The sequence below is a fragment of the Ovis canadensis genome, chromosome 2 (assembly GCF_042477335.2).
Source record: "Ovis canadensis isolate MfBH-ARS-UI-01 breed Bighorn chromosome 2, ARS-UI_OviCan_v2, whole genome shotgun sequence".
NCBI lineage: Eukaryota > Metazoa > Chordata > Mammalia > Artiodactyla > Bovidae > Ovis > Ovis canadensis.
In genome coordinates this window covers 190,246,169-190,263,735 of record NC_091246.1, presented here as the reverse complement: position 1 = coordinate 190,263,735, position 17,567 = coordinate 190,246,169, and the positions used below count along the sequence as shown (strand labels likewise).

Below are 17,567 nucleotides of genomic sequence, written 5' to 3'. Positions count from 1 at the left end.
TTGAAGAGCTTTTACTCCAGGGTCAGAGAGACTTTGCAAGGACTGCTCACAGCTCCCGCATGCACACACCGCTCCTCACAGTCTCCCTTCCATTCCCTCCACAGGGCAGAGCAAACCCAGCCTCCAGTGAAGCACTGGCTTTTGTGGGTAGGGTCTATAATCTTCAGCCCCAAGCACTTACAGTCTTTTCTAAACACATTTCAGCCTCCTAAGCTGGGGTCCTTTTAATCCTTCCCCTCAGGGACACAGCTTCTCAGAGGTAAATACCTAACCACAGGCATGTGGGGGCAAAACACAAGCAGCTCTGTAAGTTCTTTAAAGTGTTTGAGACAGGCTGGGATCTGGGACTTGGGACTCTTTGCTCTAGTGCTTGAACCTGGACAAATGTCTCCTTGAGCAACAAAATACAAAGAAACTATAAGGAACAAAAAATAACTGTGAGCATGTGTTCAGTTCAGTTCAGTTCAGTTGCTCAGTTGTGTTTGACTCTTTGCCACCCCATGGACTGCAGAATGCCAGGCTTCTCTGTCCATCACCAACTCCTGAAGCTTGCGAGCATGTGAAGCTTGCGAGAATGTGTAGCTGGGGCAAACTATGTACAAAAAAATACAAAACGATTAAAAAAAAAAAAAAAAGCCCAAACCCAACTGCCACTTCTGAAGTGTAGTCCTATGTGCTAAGTTACTTCAGTTGTGTCCGACTCCCTGGGACCCTATGGACTGTAGCCCACCAGGCTCTTCTGTCCATGGGATTCTCCAGGCAAGAATACTGGAGTGGGTTGCCATGCCTTTCTCCAGGGGATCGAATTCGCATCACTTTATGTCTCTCGCATTGGCAGGCGGTTTCTTTACCACTAGTGCCGCCTGGGAAGCCCCTGACCACTTCTGAAGAGTCGAGAGCAAAAGCAGGCTCTGAGCACATCCCTGCACACATCCCACCAAGAGGGTGAGCAGACCACCCAAGCCGTCCTTCAGGCCTGATCCCCTAGATTCTCCCCTACCCTCACTCCCATATAAGGAACCAGCATGCCCCTCTGAGGGGAAGAGCGAGCAGGCGAACCAGCTATTTGTCTTCGCTCCCCGCTGCTGCAGCATGCATGCTTGCATGCTCAGTTGTGTCCAACTCTTTTGTGACCCAGTGAACTGTAGCCCACCAGGCTCCTCTGTCCATGGGATTTTCCAGGCAAGAATACTGGAGAGGGTAGCCATTCTCTTCTGTAGGGGATCTTCCCGATCAAGGGATGGAACCCTGATGCAGCAGGAGCCCCAGTAAAGCCTTGCCCGTGGCCTCAGATGGATAATGCATCTTACTCTAAAATTTTGCTCAATAATGCATTTCTCCAAAATGGGAGAGTAAAATTGATGCTCCAGAAAGATATACTATGTTTACTCTGTAGCTTCAGGTCCTGACCCTCACACACTGACTTGAAGCCATTGAGATATGTGGCCCTAGTTTGAGAAGAAAGATCCTGGGGCAGAGAGGTCTCTGAAGGCTGCAACAGGGAGTTGAAAACTAATACAATTATTTCAGAAAGCTGGAAAGGACTCTACTCTACATAAGATAAGGCTGTGTACGCTGACAACTTTGTTTTGGGCTGGCCACAGTAACACCGATTGTCTCATGGGAAAATTGATTAATTATTTACTTAATAAACATAGTTTCTCAGAAAAAATCTTTCCTCAGAGGGAAAGAGAACTTAAGAGGTCTTGGTTTGGAGAAAACTGGGAACCATTATTTCAACTTTTAAAGTAAATGAAAACATTGATGTCCATATGAATCTAAGTAAAAGGTTTTAAAGCCTTTAACCAGATCTGGATCAATCTCAAATGTTAATGAACAATTTATTGTGGTTTTAAACACAGATTCAATCATTCCATTCTTGGGCAATTTGTACCGTTTCCTGTAACAAAACCAAGATAATGTGCAGGGTTGAATTTACCCCCTTGTTTGACAAGAATCTCAAGGTAACTGCGTTAGGCTTCTGCTTAACTTTGCTGATAGAAATAGGAGGCTGGGTCTCCCAAAATGTTATTAAGATGAAATAATTTTGTACTTTTATCTGTTTGTTTTAATGTCTGATAGAAGTAGCATGATTATTCAGACTTTACCTTGTATTTACTTGGGAACTAGTGAGACTCTGCCAAGTCACTCTCTTCCAATAAAGTGAGTTCAGCATCTTGACAAGTGTTTACTGAGTATGTTCTGTGTGATAGGTATTGTGTTGTACATAAGACAGAGATGGATCCTCTTCAGCAGAATGAAGCTTTTACCCCCTCCCCAAATCCAGGTAAAGCAGACTATACGCTGGACACCAAACATGCCGCATGCTTGCCCCCCGAGCCTCTGTGTCTCCCTCTATCCCCGAGTGCCCGTTTCCCACTTCTCACTTGGCTTGGGCTATCCCAGATGGCTTCTCCAACATAAGTCTCTGATGCAATGTGACCAGTGAGCTCATGAAAAGATGCTTAACGTCATCAGTCATTAAGGAAATGCAAACAGAACAACAGTGAGTGGTGAACTCAGAAAGACCTAGCCACACCCCAATCCTGAAACATGTGAATGTGACTTTATTTGGGAAAACAGTGAGCGCAGGTGCTATTAAGTTAAGGACCTTGAGACGAGATCATCCTGGGTTACCTGGTTGGTCCTTCAGTCCAATGACAAGTTTCCTTTTAGAGAGAGAAGAGAAGACAAGGGGAGTCGGAGGAGAGCCAGGCAAAGATGGAGGCCAGGGTTTAGGGTCAGCAAGCCTCAAGGCAAAGAGCGCCTGGCGCCATCACATCCAGGGAGAAGCGAGGAAAGAGGCCCCCTAGAACCCATGAAAGGAGCGGGGCCCGGCTGACACCTTGATTTTGGACTCTAGCCTCCAGAATGCGTTTCTGGTTTTCTAAGCTCCTAAATTTGTGGTAATTTGTAAGGCAGCCACAGAAAATTAACATACCATACAACCTAATTCCACTTCTTAATACATATCCAAGAGAAATGAAAATATATCCATACAAAAACATGTACACAAAGGTCCATGATGACATTATTCCTAATAGCCCCAAAGATCAAATCCAAGTCTCCATCAACTTACGGAACAGGGAAAATCTGAATGGTGTGAAGGTTCCTTTAAAAAACTAAAAATAGAGCTACCATATGATCCTGCAATCCCATTCCTGTGAATATACCCAGAGAAAACCATAATGCAAAAGATACATGTACCCAATGTTCACAGCAGCACTATCTACAATAGAGAAGCTCTATACAGTCAGCAAAAACAAGACTGGGAGCTGACCGTGGCTCAGATCATGAATTCCTTATTGCCACATTCAGACTTATATTGAAGAAAGTAGGGAAAACCTCTAGGCCATTCAGGTATGACCTAAATCAAATCCCTTACGATTATACAGTGGACGTAACAAAAAGATTCAAGGGATTTCATCTGATACACAGAGTGCCTGAAGAACTATGGATGGAGGTTCATGACACTGTATAGAAGCTGGTGATCAAAACTATCCCCAAGAAAAAGAAATGAAAAAAGGCAAAATGATATGACCCAGCAATCCCACTGCTGGGCATACACACCGAGGAAACCAGAATTGAAAGAGACACATGTACCCCAATGTTCATCGCAGCACTGTTTATAATAGCTAGGACATGGAAACAACCTAGATGTCCATGAGCAGATGAATGGATAAGAAAGCTGTGGTACATACACACAATGGAGTATTACTCAGCCGTTAAAAAGAATACATTTGAATCAGTTCTGTTGAGATGGATGAAACTGGAGCCGATTATACAGAGCGAAGTAAGCCAGAAAGAAAAACACCAATACAGTATACTAACACATATATATGGAATTTAGAAAGATGGCAATGATGACCCTGTATGCAAGACAGCAAAAAAGACACAGATGTGTATAGCGGACTTTTGGACTCAGAGGGAGAGGAAGAGGGTGGGATGATTTGGGAGAATGGCATTGAAACAGGTATACTATCATGTAAGAATTGAATCACCAGTCTATGTCCGATGCAGGACACAGCATGCTTGGGGCTGGTGCATGGGGATGACCCAGAGGGATGTTGTGGGGAGGGAGGTGGGGGGGGGTTCATGTTTGGGAACGCATGTACACCTGTGATGGATTCATGTCAATGTATGGCAAAACCAATACAGTATTGTAAAGTAAAATAAAGTAAAAATAAAAATTAAAAAAAAATAAGTGGATGAATAATTTTTAAAAAAAGGCAAAATGGGTGCCTGAGGAGGCCTTACAAATAGCTGAGAAAAGAAGAGAAGTGAAAGGCAAAGGAGAAAAGGAAGGATATATTCATCTGAATGCAGAGTTCCAAAGAATAGCAAGGAGAGGTAAGATAGCCTTCCTCAGGGATCAGTGCAAAGAAATAGAGGAAAACAACAGAATGGGAAAGACTAGAGATCTCTTCAAGAAAATTAGAGGTACCAAGGGAACACTTCATGCAAAGACTGGCACAATAAAGGAGAGAAATGCTATGGATCTAACAGAAGCAGAAGATATTAAGAAGAGGTGGCAAAAATACAGGAAGAACTATACAAAAAGATCTTAATGACCCAGATAACCATGACGGTGTGATCACTCTCCTATCTCAGAGCCAGACATCTTGGAATGCAAAGTCAAGTGGGCCTTAGAAAGCATCATGGCCCACTCGTGAGGTGATGGAATTTCAGCTGAGCTATTTCAAATCCTAAAAGATGATGCTGTTAAAGTGCTGCACTCAATATACCAGCAAATTTGGAAAACTCAGCAGTGGCCAGAGGACTGAAAGAAGTCAGTTTTCATTCCAATCGCAAAGAAAGGCAATGCCAAAGAATGTTCAAACTACCACACAATTGGACTCATCTCACATGCTAGCACAGAGAAGGCAATGGCAACCCATTCCAGTACTCTTGCCTGGAAAATCCCATGGATGGAGGAGCCTGGTAGGCTGCAGTCCATGGGGTCACTAAGTCGGACACGACTGAGCGACTTCACTTTCACTTTTCACTTTCATGCATTGGAGAAGGAAATGGCAACTCACTCCAGTGTTCTTACCTGGAGAATCCCAGGGATGGGGGAGCCTGGTGGGCTGCTGTCTACGGGGTCACACAGAGTTGGCCACTATTGAAGCGACTTAGCAGCAGCAGCAGCATGTGCTAGCAAAATAATGCTCAAAATTCTCTAAGCCAGGCTTCAACAGTACATGAACCAAGAAATTCCAGATGTTCAAGCTGGATTTAGAAAAGGTGGAGGAACCAGAGATCAAATTGCCAACATCTGTTGGAGCATAGAAATTTAGATCATAGCAAGAAATGTGGATCAAAGAAAGAGAATTCCAGAAAAACATCTACTTCTGCTTCATAGACTATGCTAAAGCCTTCGACTATGTGGATTACAACAAACTGGAATATCCTTCAAGAGATGAGAATACCAGACCATCTTACCTGTCTCCTGAGAAATCTGTATGCAGGTCAAGAAGCATCAGTTAGAACTGGACATGGAACAATGGACTGGTTCCAAATTGGGAAAGGAGTACATCAAGGCTGCTTATCACCCTGCTTATTTAACTTATATGCAGATTACATCATGTGAAATGCCAGGCGGGATGAAGCACAAGCTGGAATCAAGATTGCTGGGAGAAGTACCAATAACCTCAGATATGCAGATGACACCACCGTTATGGCAGAAAGCAAAGAGGAACTAGAGAGCCTCTTGATGACAGTGAAAGAGGAGAGTGAAAAAACTGGCTTAAAACTCAACATTCAAATAACGAAGATCATGGCATCTGATCCCATCACTTCATGGCAAATAGATGGGGAAACATTGGAAACATTGAGAGACTTTATTTTCTTGAGCTCAAAAATCACTGCAGATGGTGACTGCAGCCATGAAATTAAAAGATGCTTGCTCCTTGGAAGAAAAGCTATGACCAATCTAGCTGCTAAGTCACTTCAGTCGTGTCCAATTCTGTGTGGCCCCATAGACGGCAGCCCACCCAGGGTCCCTTGTCCCTGGGATTCTCCAGGCAAAAATACTGGAGTGGGTTGCCATTTCCTTCTCCAATGCATGGAAGTGAAAAGTGAAAGTGAAGTCACTCAGTCGTGTCAGACTCTTAGAGAGCATATTAAAAAGCAGAGACATTACTATGCCAACAAAGGTCCATCTAGCCAAAACTATGGATTTTCCAGTAGTCATGTATGGATATGACAGGTGGACCATTAAAGAAGGCTGGGTGCCGAAGAATTGATGCTTTTGAATTGTGGTGTTGGAGAAGACTCTCGAGGGTCCCTTAGAATGCAAGGAAATCAAACCAGTCAATCCTAAAGGAAATCAGTCCTGAATATTCATTGAAAGGACTGATGCTGAAGCTGAAGCTCCAATACTTCATCCACCTGATGCAAAGATTTGACTCACTAGAAAAGACCCTGATGCTGGGAAAGACTGAAGGCAGGAGGAGGTGACAACAGAGGATGAGATGGTTGGATGGCATCACCAACTCAATGGACATGAGTTCGACAAAGCCCCAGAAGATGGTGAAGGCCAGGGAAGCCTGCGTGCTGCCGTCCATGGGGTCGCAGAGTCGGACACGACTGAGTGACTGAACAACAAAGGACATGGAAGTGACCTGTCTATTGGCAGAGGACTGGATGAAGATGTGGTCCACCTACACAAGGGAGTATTTCTCGGTTATAAAGAAGCATAACGCCATGTGAAAAGCATGACGCCATGTAAAAGACGGCATTGTGAAGTAATGCCATTTGCAGCAGCATGGATGGACCTAGAAATCATCATACTGAGAGAAGAAAGCCAGACAAAGAAAGACAAATACTGGGCTGGTCATAAGTTCGTCTGAGTTCTTCCATAATGTATTCTGAAACATTCAAGCGAACTTTTTGGCCAACTCAGTATCATATGATATCATTTTAATGTGGAATCTAAAATATGACACAAGTGAACTTATTTACAGAACAGAAATAGACTCACAGACACAGAAAAGACTCATGTTCACCAAGGAGAAAAAGAAGGGAAGGAAAAATTAAACATTTGGGATTAAAAGATACACTCCACTGTGTATAACATAGATAACCAACATGGACCTACTGTATAGCACAGGGGAGTACACTCAGTATCTTGTAATAACCTATAATGGAAGAGAATGCAAATGAAGAATATACATCTTTATATTAACATATAAAAATATACACATATAGTCGAATCACTTTGCTGTACATTTGAAAATAATATAGCATTTTAAATCAATTATATGTCAATAAAAATTAAAAAAAAATTTTAAGTGATATAACCATACAACAGAACATTATTTGCCCATAAAAAGGAATGAGGTACCTATTCATGCTACAAATTCAATGAGCCTGGGAAACATGCTGAATGAAAGAAGCCAGTTGCAAAAGACCACATGTTGTGTGATTCTATTTACGTGAAATGTTCAGAACAGGCAAATCTATAACAATAGAATGAGGATCTGGCTGCTTAGGGTGGAGGCGGGGTGAGTAAAGGAATGAGGAGAGTGAAGAGGGTTGGGAACAGGCAGTTAATTGTTCACTCATTGCAAACAATAATTATTTTAGATCCATTCTATCATCATCTAGGGGCTTTCCTGGTGGCTCAGTGGTAAAGAACCTGCCTGCCAATGCAGGAGATGTGGGTTTGATCCCTGGGTTGAGTATTTCCCCTGGAGAAAGAAATGGCTACCCACTCCAGTATTCTTGCCTGGAAATTCCATGGACTCCTGTGGAGGAGCCTGGTGGGCTACTGCCCATGGGGTCCCAAGAGTTGAACATGACTAAACAACCACCAGCAACTAGATAGCAAACCTCATAACCAGGAAATGCAAGTTCCAAAATGAATGATTAACCTTGGTCTTTGATGCTGTGTTCTAAGAAATGTGTCCTTGCAGACTGAGGGGTAAAGCTCCTAATCACAGTTTTAAGTCCTGACCCTTTTCCTAAGAGGAAGTCCTCGGCCCCTAACAGCTTCCTCTGCTGATCCCTTCTCTCTCCTCCTCTTCAGTGTGTAAGGACTCAAGGAAGCTGCATTGTCTCTTGGCCAGGGCCTTGCTTTCCGACAGTTTCACCATTTGTCAGTTTCCTGCAGCGAGTCTCCCCACTCAGAGAATGAGTCTTATACGACAGTCGGAATTCTGTCTTGAAATGATCCACTTTAAGACACAGTTTCGGGGGCTGGGATAAATAAGGCGTTTGGGATTAACATATACTCATTACTATACATGAAACAGATAATCAAAAAGACCTCCTGAATAGCACAGGGAGCTGTGCTCAATATTCTGTAGCAACCACATAGGAAAAGCATCTGAAAAAAAAATGCACCATGTCTAAATGCAGAGTCTTATAGTGGGAGGGTACGTCACACACAAGCCGGAGTCTCAGGGCCTGTGTGAGACACCCCACATCCATCAACCCCACTCCAACACATGCCCAGAGGCTGGCCTGGCTCAGTCCCTCGACCAGCTGGAGTAGTTCTAACATCATATTCAGTGTGACTTTGGGGGATCACAGTGGGGGTCACTGAGATTATGGAGCAGGTTTAAATGGTCAGGTCCCTGTTAGTGGTGGGTTAGGGGTCCTGCGGTCAACCGAGCCCTCTCCAGTTGGGATATCTCAATCAAAAAAGGGGACCCAGGACTGCTGTCCCCACAGCTGCAAATGGTCAGGTTCCTTTTAGTGGTGGGTTAGGAGTCCTGTGGTCAACTGAGCCCTCCCCAGTTGGGATATCTCAATCAAAAAAGGGGACCCAGGACTGCTGTCCCCACAGCTGCAGCCACTCTGCAGGGCAGCCTTCACCTGTCCCTTCTGTGGAGGTCGGTGGAGCTGCCGTCCCAGCTCTAGCTGGAGGCTCGGCCACAATGACTGATTTAGGCCTGGCCATCTGACCCAAGCAGGTGGAATGGAACCCTTGCTGGACCCTCCTAAGAAAGGGACATCTCTCCCGCTGGTGCTGTTGGCTGGAGCCAGAGTGCACTGGTTGGGAGGAAGGCAGCCTGAGAGTGAGTCTGTCTCATCACTGTGTTCTCGAGGTGAGTCTTTCACCTTACTGAATCACGGTTTCCCCATCTCTACAGAGTCACAATACAACCGCCACAAAGCTGGCCTAAGGACTAATCGGAAACATGTGAGACACAAAGCATAGTTTCTGGCCCTCAAGGATCCCTCAGAAACAGCACCAGTTTGGAAAGAGTGTTGGGAGGTGCCTTTGGCAGAGGGAGGAAACCTGTCCAAGGAAACTGATGCAACTTTAAAATTTCTCATCCTAGAACTACTGCCTTTCCTGGTCAAATTTATATCTTCCCTTCTGTTGATTATGCTGCTCTTTAGATGAATGAGTAATATAAATGAGAACATTCATGTCATTTCATTATTATAATTATCTTACTTAAAGAGGGCTAACTATCCCACTATCTACACAAGGGTTGGGGAGGGAAGGATTAGGAATTTGGGATTAGCAGATGCAAACTATTACACATAAAATGGATACACAACAAGGTCCTACTTTAGAACACAAAGAACTATATTCAATATTCTGTGACAAACCATAATGGAAAAAAATATTAATAAGAATGCATGGCTCAGATGATAAAGAATCCACCTGCAATGTAGGCGATCTGTATTTGATCCCTGGGTCAGGAAGGTCCCCTGGAGAAGGAAATGCCTACCCATTCCAGTATTCTTGCCTGGAGTATCCTCTGACCAGAGAAGCCTGGCAGACTTCAGTCCACGGGGTTGTAAAGAGTCAGACATGACTGAGTGACTAAGCACACACATATATAGGTATAACGGAAACACTTTGCTGTACACTTAAAACTAACACAATATTGTTAATCAACTATACTTCAGTAAAATTTTTAATTAAAAGAAAGCACCTACCAATATCTGCTGGTGTTGTTTCTCTACTTGATAGCCTCCAAAATGTAATATGCCGGGTTTTGCCTGTATGACCTTATTATTCAGAAGATTCACATAAACCTCTGTAAAAACAATGCAGATAAGTATACCACGAGATGAGACCAAAAAAAAAAATGTTAAGTGAAAGAAGATCCTATTAACAAGGAATCCCTGTAATTTAGGGTATTGCCACCTCATGCGAAGAGTTGACTCACTGGAAAAGACTCTGACGCTGGGAGGGATTGGGGGCAAGAGGAGAAGGGGACGACAGAGGATGAGATGGCTGGATGGCATCACGGACTCGATGGACGTGAGTCTGAGTGAACTCCGGGAGTTGGTGATGGACAGGGAGGCCTGGTGTGCGGCAATTCATGGGGTTGCAAAGAGCTGGACACGACTGAGCGACTGAACTGAACTGAACTGATGCACATGAAAGTTTCAGACAGAGGATACAGCTGTCAACAATTAATGATGTTCCACATGAATTGGACTGCTTCTTCCACTATTTTAACATTTTGCTTGGGAGATATTACCATCACGAGATAAATTCACATTTGTTTTTTATTATCTATTAAAATAACTTGCTCTGTACACATTTTGTACAAGTCTTCATAATAAAACAAGCCTGTAAAGGACACACACTGTATAATACTGTGATTGTTATGTAATGAACATCCACTTCAAAGAATGCAAACACCAAGTGTTTCATTTTATTGCTGTGTATTTAACTGTTACTATTTGCTTTCCTCTGAACTGAATTATAGTGTGATACAGAGTAATCCTAAGGCTCTGAATAATTATCACTCTGGATGGTAATGTCTCAATTTGCTCTTGACATGTGAGTGTCTTCAAAACTTGCCCCAGCTCTGCAGTGATTCATGCCCCAGCTCTGCTGTGTTTCATGCCCCAAGCTCTGCCGTGCTTCATGCCCCAAGCTCTGATGTGCTTCATGCCTGGCATTTGTTTATAATCCTCCATTGTTTCCATTTTTGTAAAAATCAAGCCCAGGCCTGATTCTGACTAGCAAACTGCCTCCTTTGAAGTGAAGGCACTGTCTAGTTTCTTACAAATGACAGACTTTCCCCTTTGGCTGTACCCAAACCTTGTGAGTCACAGACACCCTGACCCCAGCCTCCACCCTCTGTGACTTTGTATTCCACTAAAGCAGGTGTGAAATGTTTGGTGTTTTTGTTCCTCCAGCGATGAGCAGTCACTGTTGTCAGCTTTGGGGCCAAACTGAAGGGCTAGACTAGGGTAAGGATGGTGTCTCAGGGGGGCTGTGACAAGGTTGTCTGGTAAATTTTTAAGTATTTTTAAAATATTTATTTTGATATATTTGGCTGTGCCAGGGCTTAGTTGCAGCATGTGGGATTTAGCTCCTTGCTGCTGCTGCTGCTGCTGCTAAGTCACTTCAGTCGTGTCCGACTCTGTGCCACCCCATAGACGGCAGCTCACCAGGCTCCCCCGTCCCTGGGATTCTCCAGGCAAGAACACTGGAGTGGGTTGCCATTTCCTTCTCCAGTGCATGAAAATGAAAAGTGAAAGGGAAGTCGCTCAGTCGTGCCAGACTCTTAGCGACCCGATGGACTGCAGCCTTCCAGGCTCCTCTGTCCATGGGATTTTCCAGGCAAGAGTACTGGAGTGGGGTGCCATTGCCTTCTCAATGCATGAAAGTGAAAAGTGAAAGGGAAGTCGCTCAGTCGTGCCCGACTCTTAGCGACCCCATGGACTGCAGCCCACCAGGCTCCTCTGTCCATGGGATTCTCCAGGCAGGAGCACTGGAGTGGGGTGCCACTGCCTTCTCCAACGCATGAAAGTGAAAAGTGAAAGGGAAGTCGCTCAGTCGTGCCCAACTCTTAGTGACCCCATGGACTGCAGCCCACCAGGCTCCCCCGTCCCTGGGATTCTCCAGGCAGGAGCACTGGAGTGGGGTGCCATCACCTTCTCCACCAGCTCCTTGACCAGGGATCAAACCTGGGCTACCTGCACTGACAGCTTTGCGTCTTAGCAACTGGACCACCAGGGAAGTCCAATTATTAAGTATTAAAATGAACATTACTTGGTAACTTTTTTAATGCTGAGAGTTTTGTTTTTAGGGCCACAATACAGATGTAAAATGGGCTTTGCCCTGTTAATACCCAGCGACAGTCAAGTACACTGACTTGAAGTCAATGTGTGCTAAAGTAACAACAGAGCCACACCAAATGCTGCATGTCCCTCATTTGCGATGGGCCTTGAGTGGTGAGCAGGAAACAAGCTGCCTGAGACACAGAGATCTGGACACCGGGTGGCTACAGCTGAGCACCAACCCGCCACTCAGCTGAGTCACCCTGGTGACTTCACTTGAGTTTTTGGAGTCTCAGCTTCCCCAAGAGTAAAATGGAAATAGACAGTATTGTGATGTTAAGATGGATTCAGTGAGAATATAGGCAAAATGACTAGCCTTCTACACAACAGCTATAAGATTTACCAGGCTTTCTAGGCTAAGGATGTGCACATAAAAAGGCAAGAAGGTACAAACGCAAGCGGTCTTGAAGGAACAGGAGTAACGGGTGTGGCTGGAAGTGGGGGACGGGAGGAGTGAGAGTGGACAGTTTCAGAGGAGGGCAAAGGGGGCCAAACGACATGCAAAGGAACCGAAACTTTATTCTTTACACGAGAGGATCCCCTGAGAACATTCAAATAGGGTGGGGATAGGAGCCAGCCTGGATTCTAGGACAGAAAATGCCAGGGGGTGAAGGGTGGATGGGAGGAGAGTGTGGCTAGGGAGGAGAGCCAGGCCTACAGTAGTCCTGGTGACCTCCTGAGGACAAAGTATGGACAGAGGGCAAAGACGCTTGAGGATGTGGAAGGAACAGAACTTGGCGATTAATTTGCACAACAAAAGTCTACCAGATCTGGTGAATGGATCTAAATAGAATCATTGTTCATAATAATAAAAACTATGACAAGCCTGTAAAACAATATAGATAAATCAGCACCCAAAATTCTGTTATGCTTTCTGGACTTTGGATCCTCTGGGAAGACCTGAGTTGTAAAGCAAACCTGTTTTCTAACCACTTACTTGACTCCAGGAGATGATTGGGTACTTCTTTTGGTCTCGTGGGTTCCTCCACTAGGCTCCTTAACAGGAGGGGCGACACATTTTGAAATGGTTCTTCAGCATTCTTTACATCTCTGCTGGGGGTTTTCACCGCTGCCATTTTATCATGAAAAGTGGAGTCTTCTTTTTAAAGCCAAAGGTCATTTCCTGGGAAGAAAACAGTAGTAGTATAGTCAGCCACAGAAAACCACACACCATTGACAAATGTACCTCTTGTCACTGTGTGGCTTGCTGTGGCTCAGTCTTCCCCACTCACTCCTGGCCACTCTGCCCACACAGGTTGTCCTGTTCATCTTGCGTCACACATCAACCCCAATGCCATGTTGTAACCAAAAGTCGGGTCCAGCTGTTCACTATTCAAAAGCCAATTAAGAGGCAAGGCTGGTGGAAAGGAAAGTTTGCTTTATTTTGGATGCCAGCCAGCACGGGGCAGTGGACTTCTGTTGAAAGGATGACTTACCAGGCCCCCCAACTGACAACCAATGGACAAGAGCTTTTATAGACAAAGGAAGGGGGCTACATACAGAAACAACACAGCCAGCTCTAACAGTCATCTTGAAATTGGTCATGCAGTGATTTGACCAGTGTCATCTTGATTGTTTTAAGTAACAGTTAATCTTCAGTTCTAGTCAACTTGTTCCCTTTCTTTGAGGCCAATTCTCTGGAGGCAGCAGCTTATGTCATAGTCATGTACGAATGTGAAAGTTGAACCATAAAGAAGGCTGAGCGCTGAAGAACTGATGCTTTTGAATTGTGGTGCTGGAGAAGGCTCTTGAGAGTCCCTTGGACAGCAAAGAGATCAAACCAATGAATCTCGAAGGAAATCAAGCCTGAATATTCATTGGAAGGACTGATGCCGAAGCTGAAGCTCCAATACTTTGGCCACATGATGCAAAGAGCCGACTCATTGGAAAAGATCCTGATGCTGGGAAAGATTGAGGGCAGGAAGAGAAGATGGTGATAGAGGATGAGATGGTTTGATGGCATCATTAACTCAATGGATATGAGTTTGAGCAAACTCTGGGAGATAGTGAAAGACAGGGAAGCCTGGTGTGCTACAGTCCACGGGGTCACAAAGAGCTGGACATGACTTAGCAACTGAGCAACAAATGTCATAGCTATAGCCTGGTCATCATGTAGTTAATTTCTTCTACCCGGTGGTGGTTTCAGTCTCTATAAGACAGCTCCGAGGATATGGCTCACATTACCTATAGCCCTTGAGAAGGAACCAAAGGTCCTTGACTTTGCTTATGGACTAAACTATTATTATTTTGTCCTATTTAACTGCTTTTCTCTACTTTTGCGTTTTCTCACTTCTCTGATTAAACTTATTCTTTGGCTAAGTTTTCCCATAGACAAAAGGCAGGCTGAGGACATGGAAGGAAGGATATAGGGTCCTGCTCTGTCTGTGTCACAGCTCAAAACTCTCCCGTGGTCCTTAAATCTCCTTAAAAGCTTTTCTCAAAATGTAGTCCTGATGCTTTCTGAGGCTCTCGTGGCCAGGGAAGTTTGCAAAATGTTGAAGTCAGCAGTTAAACAGGACTCTCTCTCTCTCTCTCTTTTTTTTTTTTCCAAATTTGCTTGTGCTGGGTCTTCACTGTGGCTCGAAGGCTTCTCCAGGTACTGCACCTGGGCTAGGTTGCCCTGTGGCATATGGGGTCTTAGTTCCCTGATGAGAGATCAAACCCAAATCCCCTGCATTGGAAAGCAGACTCTTAAGCCCTGGAACACCAGGGAAGTCCGAAACAGGACTCTTCTTTATGAGATTTCTCCGAATCCGTTTCTTAGATGAATGTGACCATGAAACCCTTTAACGCTGGGAGATACTGGCATAATGAGTCATCTTCCTGGGCCCCTCTGTGGGGACAGGATGTGGAAAGCCACAGACCTCCTCCCCCGCCACTGGGCACCTTCCTAGGAGCTCTGTTCTAGGACACCGGGTCCAAGCTCATGTCACACCTTTGGGCAGACTTGTCTTGGGAGTCTGATCCTGCCCTTCGACATTTTTTAGCAATTGCTGCCTTTACTGCTCCTCTGGCGTTAATCACGTATTGCCTTGTGATGACACTTTACAAATCCCACATGTCTATATCTTCCACAGCTAAGTCTCTAAACTTGGAGGCTGCTCAGTGAAGCCCCTGAAATTGGATGTAAAATCATATGTGGATTTTTATGTGCCTTTTTGTGTGTGAGAGAAGGCTCATAGTTTTAGATTCCTTAAAGACTACAATATCAAGCAAAATACACTGACCATACCGAAGAAATGCTTAATAATCACTTTCTGAAACAAGTTTCTCCTTTCCCCTCAGGACCCATCCCCCTTCACTGGCATGGCTGAGGGTGCCCACTCCTCAGAACAGCCTCCATCTCTCCCTCCAACCATTCCTTCAGACTTCCTTCCTCCAACCTTCCTCCAGCCTTCCTACCCCTCCAACCGCTCAACATCTACCCCGGTTAACTCTCCAGCCGTCTTCCTTCCAATTCCCTGCCTCTACTTCAGGGCGGCACAATAGCCAAACGGTTGTCACCCGACTCCTATTCCAGGTCACTCACTTCCAAGGTGAACTGTTCCCCTTTGTCCCTCCTCCCCACCCCCTCCCAAGGCAACCTCGGTTTCGAGCCCCAAGCTCTGCGGAGCAGACCCTTTCACCGCTGCCAAAGGCCTGCTCCCCTCAGCGCCCCTTTACTCCAGCCCCTGCCCGGAGCACGGTCTACCCCTGACCCAGGCGCCACCCTTATCCTTATTTCACCCTTTGGGCCCTACCTCTCCGCCGCCCCCGCCCAAGTTGACTTGCGGCTGGACACCCTCCCGGGGTTCAATTCGCTTCCCCCCCCCCGACCCCGCCCCGCTCCAGCCTTAGGTCTCCGGCCGCTCACCCCAGAGCGGGTTCCCGGGCGGGAATCCGCGGGCGCAGCCACCTTCCCCTGTCGTCGCCATGACGACGCGGACGCTCCCGGGGTCGCGGTCGGACGCGACCAAACTCCCCTGGGACGTGGGGGGGGGGGGGGGGGGCGGTGGAACCCGGGCAGCCGCGGATCGAGGTCTGAAAGTGGTGGGTCAGTTCTGGGGACTTAGAGCAGTCTCTGGAGTCAGTAAGAACAGAGAGAGCGACTTATAGCGTGCGAATTCCCAAGGAATTCCCAAAGGGAAACGCAAACATCTGGGCACCTTGAAAGGAGTTGGTGGCGGAGCAGGGCTGAAGGGGTGGGGCTTACCACACTCAGTGGGTGGAGCTTCCCCGAGGGCAATTCAATCCTTGGTTTCGTACTGTGATACAGTTCGTTTTACTCTTAATATTATGATAAGTTTCAAATTTCAAACATATACAAAGCCAAGCAGAATAGTATGGTGAATCTTCAACACCAACCCACAATTATCAACTTATCTCTACCTTTCCTCTACTCCCTGTATTTTTTTTGAAGGAAATCCCAGACATTATAATGTCATCCCAGACACCAATCCCAATATCAGTCATAAATATTTCAGAATATACCTCCAAAAGATAAGGAGCCCTTTAAAAAATATAACCGCAATCAGTACCTAAAACATTACGTAATTTCTTAGCAACTTCAAATACTTGGTACTCAGTTTTCATAAACGTCTTTTTTTTTGAGTTTGAATCACAGTTCAAATAAAATTCACACATTATAATAAACTGATATGTCCTTTAGGTCTCTTTTTATCAGTAGATTCTCCCGCCATATCTTTTTATTGTTGTTGCAGTTTGTTCACTGAAGAAACTGTTTCTGTCCTGATAATGATATTTACGGATGATAAACCATGAAACTGGACCAGCTCCCCAGACCTCCTGCTCTGTTTACTTTACTCTGCTCACCCATGGGCATTATTCCTTACACTGATAGCTCAGGTTTCTCTTCCTGGGATCTGTCCTCGTCTTGCTCCCTCCATGTATGAGGTGTCACTTGCTCGATGTTATTTGTTGCTTCATGTTGATGAGACTGTCATACGAATCCAATAAGGATACCTCTCCCACACCTTCATCACCTGTGCTGATGTGCTTTTGTCCCCACCTCCAGTATTCACCTTTCCAATCTTCCCGTTCTCCAGTTCCTCCCTTCTACCTTCCATCATCCCTGCTTAAAAATGAAAAATCTACACATCTTTCAAGGCTCTCACTAGAGATGGTGTATCAGCTATTGGCCCCTTAACCTTCCAGACCAGAAGGGCTGTTTCCTTTCTCTGGCTTCCCATTCAGTTTGTTCTGTCATCCTTGTCACATTTTTAATAAGTAAACTCATCATTATATGTGTGTTTTAAGCTCCAAAATTCTTAAGAGGAGAAGACTATGCCTTATCTTTGCATCTCCTACAGCCCTTAGAGCAGGCCTTTGTTTATAGTGATTACCCAGTAACTGTTGGCTAAGTGGCTAAAACAAAATTCACTTGCTTATGTTGTAGATTGCTTTAGTTCTTTCTGTTTTGTTGCCCCAGAAAGGTTGTTGGTTTCAGAACAAGTATTGTTTCTCATATCCTTTTTCCAATTGAGCTCATCAAATACTTACCTTCATACACTTTAAAAAATATA

The 17,567-nt window shown here is 45.0% G+C and overlaps 1 protein-coding gene across 2 annotated transcripts in view; it reads right to left on the bottom strand.

The window, feature by feature from the left end:
• CFAP221 (cilia and flagella associated protein 221) overlaps positions 1 to 16,173 on the bottom strand; it is a 125,499-nt gene extending 109,326 nt beyond the window's left edge. For both annotated transcript variants that reach the window (XM_069577809.1, XM_069577810.1), the window contains exons 1-3: positions 15,899 to 16,173; positions 12,983 to 13,168; positions 9,901 to 10,001 (exon numbers count right to left, since the gene is read on the bottom strand). In XM_069577809.1, coding sequence (XP_069433910.1) covers positions 9,901 to 10,001; positions 12,983 to 13,121 — 240 coding nt within the window. In that variant the 5' untranslated portion in view covers positions 13,122 to 13,168; positions 15,899 to 16,173. The remainder of the gene's footprint in view (positions 1 to 9,900; positions 10,002 to 12,982; positions 13,169 to 15,898) is intronic.
• Between the last annotated feature and the right edge of the window lie 1,394 nt (positions 16,174 to 17,567).